Genomic DNA, 9,076 nt, shown 5'->3' on the forward strand with positions numbered 1-9,076 from the left:
ATATATCTACTAATGATCTACACGTAAACTCACCCTGCGTTACCTTGAGGGGTCGGTGATCTTTCAGCGCTTACACAATCTACAGCCTTTGAAAGCAGTATGTAAACAAGTACAGATGATTTTGCGTACGTTGTAACGTTCATAAGCTGCTGCTGATTTTAAAGACCGCGCGAGACCGATGCAGCAGCGACGGCGACTGCGCGTTAAAGTTTGGCTTTGTGTTTCGGGTAAGTTATTGCATACAGTGTTATTGACCGCATGACTAGCACAGTGCTGTCGCTAACCTCAAAGAACAACTCAAATGTATTAAATAGCTCAGCGATACTAAGGGATTAACATTTTTACACAACAAAATTGAGCAAAATAAGACATTCATGTATTATTATTTTTTTATTGTCTTTGGGCATACTGTACATAGATAGATATACAGATACTCTATCTATCTATCTATCTATCTATCTATCTATCTATCTATCTATCTATCTATCTATCTATCTGTATGCTTTCGATATTTTGGTGTTCATTACATTTTGCGCCACGCTTCTTCTGAAGTAGTTGCCAAGGAAACCGTCACACGGAATTTGCATTCCAGTAACTTTCATCTCATGCTTGATGGTCACGAGGCGCGCGCACGTTTGAGACCACGAACCCGTTTTAAACCGAACTAACGTTCAACCGCTGTTATGGATATAATGCAATAATGGTGTAATGTACACGCGGCCGGGTCACTAATCGCTCAACTGTTCGGCTTGTTTTCTAGCAGTTTGCTTTCCTGGATGCTGATACATTTACGTGGACAGAGCCGCTCGCTGAAACTCGTGTATATTACGTGAGGATTTAAGTGAGCTGAGGATGGCGGATATCAGGACATATAATGTTGTTGTTTTGGGAGTAGGGTTTTTGCTCATTTTTACAGCCTTCACCACCTGCGGTAATATTGAAGTAAGTTGTTTCATTCTTATCGCACGCTATATATAGGCTGAGAGGTGTGATGATGGTGTGCTGCTGTTTGAAAATATGTCTGAACGGTTATTGTTGTTGTTGTTGTCATTTTAGCAGTACTTAGGCCAAAACCTAAAAATTGCAAGCCTTTAAAGTTTGTAGCAGTTTTAAGGTTTTGTTAGCAATAGTTTCTGTAAATATGTAAGTTATTTTTTTTTATTGTGATTTTATTCACAGCTTTTTTTGCAGCAACAATACCTATCTACCATGGTGAATCGCATGTGTTTTGTTTTTTTCTTATATAAAAATATATATATATATATATATATATATATATATATATATATATATATATATATATATATATATATATATATATTAGTTTTAAGTTTCAATAAATGTCATTAAAGACATTCAGTGAAGTTTTTCCAGTTAGACTATCTGAAAACAGTCTATTGTTGAGGTAAATCTGGGTCAGGCGCATCTCGTGTTTTTAATTTTCTCCATCAGTCAATGAATTATCCTGCATGACTAATGGGAGAAACAAATTCAAATGTCATGGTGGACTCATGTTAACCTCACGGTCACCCCACACAAAACTCAATTTAACCACATAAGGATGGCTTCTCATAAGATCTTAAATAAGGTTCATCTATGTGTCTAAAGATTCGGTGCAATATTAACCGTCTTATTAAGAGTGACATAGTAGTTCACATATGAACTTTATTTCTGTATGTGCAGCAAGTATCTATTATAATAGTTTTACTTTCTAAAAACATGAATTTTTATGAATGTACATTTACTACTTCAGGTATTTCTTAAAGTGTTTTACCTTTATTTGTCAAGCTAAAGGGCTACTTAGGTCAACAGCAAAAAAGTTTGCTTATTTCTTTCTTTCTTTTCAGCAAACAGTGGTGAAAAGCTTGAACAGCACTAACTTCACCGGAAGTGGGTATCACAGGTAAGATATAATAAGATGTCATTGTGAAAGAATGTGACCGTATGCACCAGTTTAATGGTTTAATTAGTTTAATTAGTTCACAGTGCAATATGAATAAGAGAAATCGAGGCTAAAAAGTGATATCACATTATTTAATGCCAGAAATCGAAGGTGCTGCAATATAAATTGTAGGTGTAGATATGAAATCGAATATAGTTTTTTTTTTCTTTTCACAGCCTTGGAATAATATATGGAGTTTTTTCATTCTTCAATGTGTTAGCTCCCACTATCGTTGCAATAATTGGACCACAGCTTACGATGTTCCTGAGCGGAGTTCTTTACAGGCAAGTATCCCAGATGTCTTTGTGACTGCTCATCTTGTAGTCATCACGTTGTCTGTATTGTTCACCTCTGTGTGTTTTTCAGTGGTTATATAGCTGTATTCATCATTCCATCGACATGGTCCTTTTATTTCACATCAGTAATAATTGGCATTGGAGCGGCCAGTAAGTAGATACTTAAAACACACAAACGCATTCATAGTGGGTTTAAGTTCATGGAATATTTCATCACCTGCAAGCTAATAATTGAGCGAGCAAGCTATTATTTTAACCACATAATTAAGTATATGTTTTTTCTGCAACATTTTCTCTGTCAGTGCGGTTAGTCTTTTGTGTAAAGTACACACTTCTACAGAAGTAGGTGTTTCACATTCTCAAATTCCTTCACCCACTTCAAAGATAGGCTAGAGGCAGGTTCTAGTTGCACTGTAGTGTAGTTACATTGTTTGGTTACACAGAGGAAACTGTCATAGTCAGTAAATATGAATTGCAGGCAATAATTCGAATAACAGTTAAAGGTTATTTATAGTTATAAATACACTGAGAAATACAAATCAATTAACAACTATTAGTGCATTAATAAATAAATAAATGCACTCTATTTCCTTTTTTTTCTCTTCACAGTGCTCTGGACAGCTCAAGGGCACTTTTTAGTGGAGAACTCCGATGCTTCCACCATCAACAGGAACACAGGGTTGTTTTGGGCTTTACTGCAGTGCAGGTCAGGAAGAGACAGCAGCAGACATTTACAAAGACTATAAGAATTATAATCTGTCAATCACTTTAATATATTAACCTTAATCATCTGTGACAATCAACGGTAAACTAATATGGAATGTAGGAGTTAAAGCAATAGATTATCAGCAGCATCCAGATGAATAACGCCTTTTCTCAAAGCCATAGTTCATCTAAACATATTAGATATCGTTTCAAACAATGGTATGTGCTTTATTCTGTGAACACACACACACACACACGAGATATTAAACAGAATGTCTAATGTCTCGTCCATTGAAAATGAAATTTAAACGGCCAAAATTTACTCTATATTTCCATGTATGTTTCAGTGTCATTTATTTAGTCATTATTAATATTTATAATTTATTTAAAATTTTAATTTTAGTTATAGTAATCTTTTGTGTGTATTTGGTAGTTTTTTAAATATAAGTCTATAATTTCTTTTTGTATTTTAGTCTTCAGGAGTTATGCAAACTTACTAACCAAATCATTACATTTCTCATCAACGGCTATGTTTTAAACACCTAAAGCTGTCCATGATTCCTGTATGAAAAGTTGTATTTGTGTTTTCTTTCCAGTATGTTGTTTGGAAATCTATACGTTTATTTTGATTGGAAAGGCAAAACTGAATTTTCAGGTAACATGATAGTTTGAAAATCGTTTTTGATGAAAGCTTGATTGTGTTTGGTCTTTTATTTAACTTAAGTTAATCAGCACTTATTTAATCACCTACCCTAATCTATACTAACTCTCAAATGACAAATATTGCAAAATGTAAGCATACATTTAGATTTTTGTTTTTCGTTCACTTTTTTTTTTTTTTTCCCTCTACAGATAGAGACAGAAAGATTATGTTTATTGCGCTGCTGGTCATCTCAGTGCTCGGGACGCTGAGTTTTCTTGCCCTGAGGAAGGTCTGTCAGGAGGAAGATGTTCTCTCTGAAGAGGAGGGCCGCTCACTTTTATCCACGAGACTGAAGTAAATCCACTCATTCTTTTAGTGAATCGTGATGGAGAATGAGAGTTTCCACAAAAAAGTTTTACATTTTCCTTCACAGATTCAACAACAAGGTTGTTCTTCTCAATCTGGCCAAAGATTCAGATTAATACAAGTCCCACCGATATTTTTAATGTACCAGCACAGAAAACAAATTTCGTGTGTGATTATATGTTCTTCATTTTAACATTAAAAACAAGAAAATATAAATATAACAAATCATTTTAATAATGTCCAATAATTACTTCAAATGATAACCCCAAGTATAAATTGGGGGGGTTGGAAATCAATGGTGATTGCTACTTAATGTTTTCCTTTCTCATCGGCAGCTAATGTGATTTGTTGTGTAATGCTATTTTAGATATAAACAGAGAGCAACATCTGCTGTGATGGAAGCTAAAACAGAGTTTAGTAAGTTCACATGGCTCGTTTTCCTTTTCTTTCTTTTTTTAAATCAAACTATTTAATCAAGGATGTAATAAAATAATTATTATAGAAAATGCCAAGTTGGACATCAATCCCAGCGCTTTTTTAGTTATTTTTTTTACTCAACTTTTTTTTTTTTTTTACTTTTTTTCCATTTAGAGACGATGTTGGAAATCTTCAAAACAAAAACCATATTGTTATTAAGTTTCTGCATGGCATACAGCGGTAAGGTCCACACTAAAGGAAACCTGAGCATTTGCGCGTGATGAGCGTGTTTTGATGGCTGCTGTCTCATTGGAAGGTTTGGAGCTGTCATTTTACAGTGGCGTTTATGGAACCTGTATTGGAGCTACGACGCATTTTGGCGATGCAGCGAGAGGCTTAATCGGCATCTCGGGCATTGTGCTGGGAATCGGAGAAATAGTTGGTCAGTGCACTTTCAGGGCGCAGAAGCATCTGCCTTGATTACTCTTGGTATACTCTTGAATAGGATCAGAGTGTAATTAGACATTGTCTCTTGTTTGCAGGGGGAGGATTGTTTGGCATTGTACTGAAGAATAACCGTTTCAGGCGCACATCAGTTGTCTTTTTAGGGATGGTTGTGCACTTTGTGGCCTTCTACTTGATATTCCTCAACATACCAGATGATGCACCTGTGGTTTTCCAAACAAGCTCACAGCATAAGCCGTATCTGATACCAAGGTAATGAAACGAATTTAAAACGAAACACAAAAACGGGCAGGTAGTGCTTTAACTGATAAATACGAATCCAGTATAAGCTGTTTCCTAAAGAGTGCAGTGTTGAGTTGTTGATATTTCTGTGCTCATGTATTAACTCTTGCAGCGTGTCCATCGCCCTGCTGTGCAGCTTCCTGCTGGGTCTTGGGGACAGCTGTTTCAACACTCAACTCTACAGCATTCTGGGCCGGGCGTTTGCTGAGCAGAGCGCACCAGCCTTCGCTATATTCAAATTCATACAGGTAACCTCAGTCAGAACTGTATTTTACTTGAGATCAACTGCTGTGCTATAGAATCAAAGAAGACATAATACATAATAATGTGTCGTAAAATATTTGGGCTAAAGACACTGTGTCAGAAAGATAAATTTTTATTATTATTTAATATTTTTATTTGATCAAGGCTTTGATTAAAAGTGACAGTAAAGGCAGTTTTAATGTAACAAAAGAGTTCTGTTTCAAATCAGTTTTGTTTATTTGTTCATTCATCATAGATCCCTGAAGACCCATAAAATATTACACATCATAGCTTTATTCAGCACTGATAATAATAAGAAACTGAGCAGCAAATCAGCATATTAGAATGATTTCTGAAGGATCATGTGACACTGAAGACGAAAATTGATGCTGAAAATTCAGCTTTGACATCCAAGGAATAAATTACATTTTAAAATCTACTGCAATAAAAATAGTTACTTTAATTGTGATAATATTCATATATTCATCCATTTTTGTAAGTAGTGTAAGTAGAGGTACATAATACTTAATAAGAAAAAATTATGACAATTCGATGACGTCTCAGTAACATATATATATGTATTAAAATGTGCCATTTTTGATGTGTGATGCTGCTTTAGTGAGCACAAGAAACTTCACGTTCATGTTTTAGTGTTATATAATAAATAAATGACACAAATGAATAATCATTAAAAAAACAAGATGTGTGTGCATTTGTGTATCTCTGCGGATCTAATCAGTAGACTAATGCATAGCCGACGTTCTTACACCACAGACTACTTGCATGAATGTTGGTATTTTGAGAATCTGAAAACTGCTGCTTTACGTCAGTAGAACATATGACCATTATCTATAGATTAAGAAAGTAAAAAAAAAAAATTCTGTGCTTCCTTAAAAGCTGTTTGTTTGTTTTTTTCTTAAGTCTGGCAGACACATATACCCATAAGCTTAATGAATAAAATGCATTTAAAGTTCCAGTGGCCTATAGATGAGGTGACGTGTAATCGATATGAATTCGATTCAGTGTGCCAATAAAAAGCCCCCTCTCTCAGTCTATTTTTGCAGCTGTGGCGTTCTTCTACAGCGGTTATATTTTGCTGAGCTGGCAGCTCCTCGTGATGGTCATCATGGGATTTACGGGAACGCTGTGCTTTTTCATGGTGGAGAGGATGCAGAACATGTCAGCTGACACGCAGGAGTATTAGGTCGGAGTCTTTCTCAGGACACGTTTCAGTAAGTGTACGACTTGCACTATTTGATGTAGGATGACGTTGTTCGTATAAAACACTACACGTGACTTTCGTGAAAGTGCCTTTGTTTTTGTTGTCTTATACAGATGGGATTACAATGATTATTTTTTATTTACATTCTAAGATAGAAAACCGTTAGTTGGAGCTGCATTATAATTTTCCATCTTTAATGGAATTGTATTACATTTAATTTGATATATCAAATATAGATATATCTCACATATATTACTTGGTTTGGTTATGTTATGCTGTGCTGACTGACGTGGCAGTTGTCTTATACTGACACCTCGTGGCGTACTTACAGCATCATGCAAAAGCCAAAGTGGAATTTCCCTCCACTTATTTATTCCATGAGCTAAAGATGAATCTCTTGATTATCTGGTCATGTGATTTCATGATTGCACCTGCTCCATGTAAAATATAACAGCTTTTATTATGCCGCTGATATGACTGGAGCATTATTCTCGTGTGAGACTTCAACCTCTTCCTGTGTATTATGTGCTATGCAAATACTTAATAAGTAAAAATACTGAGCGGAACGATGTTAGTGACAATCAGAGGACGTCTCTAATTAACACCTAAACTAAATTATATGTACCCCACTATACACCATACGACTTACACTCAAAGTTTGGAATCATTTAGATGTTTTATATTTTGCAAATATACATATACGGCATATACTAAAACGCAGCGGAGCTGTAACATTTCAGTCAAGAAAGCATTTCTCTCAGGGCATAGTTGTATGATTTTTATAGGATGGTTAACTCACAAAGGCTAATGACATGCCAATTCACTTTCTTATGTCTTTTCTAAAAGGATACTTCATATACACTCGGTGTTCTTTATTATGAACCATTTTAAAGTTGTTAAAACCGTACCAGTTGAACTGGTTCAGATACTGAAAGTATTAGATAGCCAGACAGTAATGTCATGAGAACTTTGTCACGAGACCGGTTTAAATAACGTGTACACAAAGGTCGTCTTCACGACAAATGTCTTGAAGTCACAAGCCTTCTTGGCTAAAGTGCTGTTTATCGTAAACCAATGTGTGTCTGAAGCAACAGCTCTTTAAGTATGAAGTTACATGAGATTATTTGTTCAGGAACCAGTTTAGTAATTCTGACTTTTTTATAATTCAGTTGCCTATAATAAAGAAGCAAAAAAATAATTGAGGTTTTTACATTACATTTTACGCTGCATAAAATGTGCATTACACATAAACCTTGTGATACATAGTAGTTGGATCTGCATTTTGTATGTTTTAATGTGTAATTTAAATGCATTGTGTCTTTTTACATTTGTACTACACGCTATGTTATCATTTATGTGTCATATTGTAAATATTTGTGTTTAGATTTAAGCCTCTTTGGGACAAAATTATTTTCATTTTTAATTGACAATCAGTATGAAATGTTCTAACCTTCTGGGTTTGATTTGATGTTTTAATGCATTTCAATATTCAAGGACTATTGTTATTGTTGTTATTATTATTATTATTATTATAATGTGTACATGTCTGCCTGTAAATTAAATGAAATTGTTCATGTCAGGTTGAAAAATTAATATTTGTCCACATTAAATTTCAATTTCAAAAACTTTATTGTCTGTCCCCAGTGGGGTAGAAAATGATCATCCGCAAAAAATTCTCAATGCACAAACAGCATAAATAGTCCTCATAACGACAAACTACATTACACCACAAAAACACTCATTTTAACTCAACACACAAAAAGTTCATTTTAGGATATATAAAATACCAGTAACACTTTACAACAATTTAACTGATTAACATTAGTTAGCAACATTAGTTAACATGAACTAAGAATGAGCAATACTTCTACGGAAGTTATTCATCTTATTTAATGCTAATTTACTAACGCATTATTTAAGTCCCAAGTTGTTTTTGTGAACATTAGTTAATGCCCTGTGAACTAAAATGAACAAACAATGCTAGTATTTTTATTAACTAATGTTAACAAAGATGAATAAATTCTATAATAAATGTACTGTTCATTGCGCAGCTAATACATTAACAAATGACTCTTTATTGTAAAGTGTTACTAAAATTATAATTGCAGTAGGAATAAACGTCTTCCGCTAGGCACTTTATACCCACCGCTGGATGGAAGTGTGTGGTATAGAAGAATAATGCAGAGGATGAGAAGAGTCTCCCACAATAATAGAGGCTTTCCTTTTTACTGTCAGAGTGAAGAGATCAGTGAGAGGTGTTTGTCTCTCACCAATTATTTTACTTGAACAAGGACACAATATTAGAGCTTTATATACAACAATCAGAATATCATTTTCAGTGTTAAAAGCAGTTTTATTGCTTGGCTTAGTGTGAAAAGGAAGACCTTTATAAAGAAAATCAATCAAGACTATCAGTAAAATCATGGGATTTCCAGTATTTTCTTTTCTTTTGCTGACTTACATGAATGTTTACTATTGTTTATCAGGAATATTGC

At 34.4% G+C, this 9,076-nt stretch overlaps 1 protein-coding gene across 3 annotated transcripts; it reads left to right on the forward strand.

The window, feature by feature from the left end:
* Positions 1-28: 28 nt before the first annotated feature.
* LOC122341850 (UNC93-like protein MFSD11) lies at positions 29-8,180 on the forward strand. Of its 3 annotated transcripts, none has more exons than XM_043235519.1 (14): positions 29-227; positions 761-942; positions 1,848-1,903; positions 2,119-2,226; positions 2,309-2,388; positions 2,848-2,944; positions 3,540-3,598; positions 3,796-3,940; positions 4,320-4,369; positions 4,544-4,609; positions 4,686-4,811; positions 4,912-5,086; positions 5,229-5,364; positions 6,411-8,180. In XM_043235519.1, the coding sequence occupies exons 2-14, from the start codon at positions 853-855 to the stop codon at positions 6,561-6,563; spliced, it is 1,341 nt and encodes a 446-aa protein (XP_043091454.1). In that variant the 5' UTR covers positions 29-227; positions 761-852; the 3' UTR covers positions 6,564-8,180. The 3 variants fall into 3 exon arrangements, with proteins under 3 accessions (XP_043091454.1, XP_043091453.1, XP_043091456.1); XM_043235518.1 differs by having other exon boundaries at positions 764-942; XM_043235521.1 differs by lacking the exon at positions 29-227 and having other exon boundaries at positions 857-942; positions 2,163-2,226.
* The last annotated feature ends 896 nt before the right edge of the window (positions 8,181-9,076 follow it).

The sequence above is a fragment of the Puntigrus tetrazona genome, chromosome 3 (genome assembly GCF_018831695.1).
Source record: "Puntigrus tetrazona isolate hp1 chromosome 3, ASM1883169v1, whole genome shotgun sequence".
In the NCBI taxonomy this organism is placed as follows: Eukaryota; Metazoa; Chordata; class Actinopteri; order Cypriniformes; family Cyprinidae; genus Puntigrus; species Puntigrus tetrazona.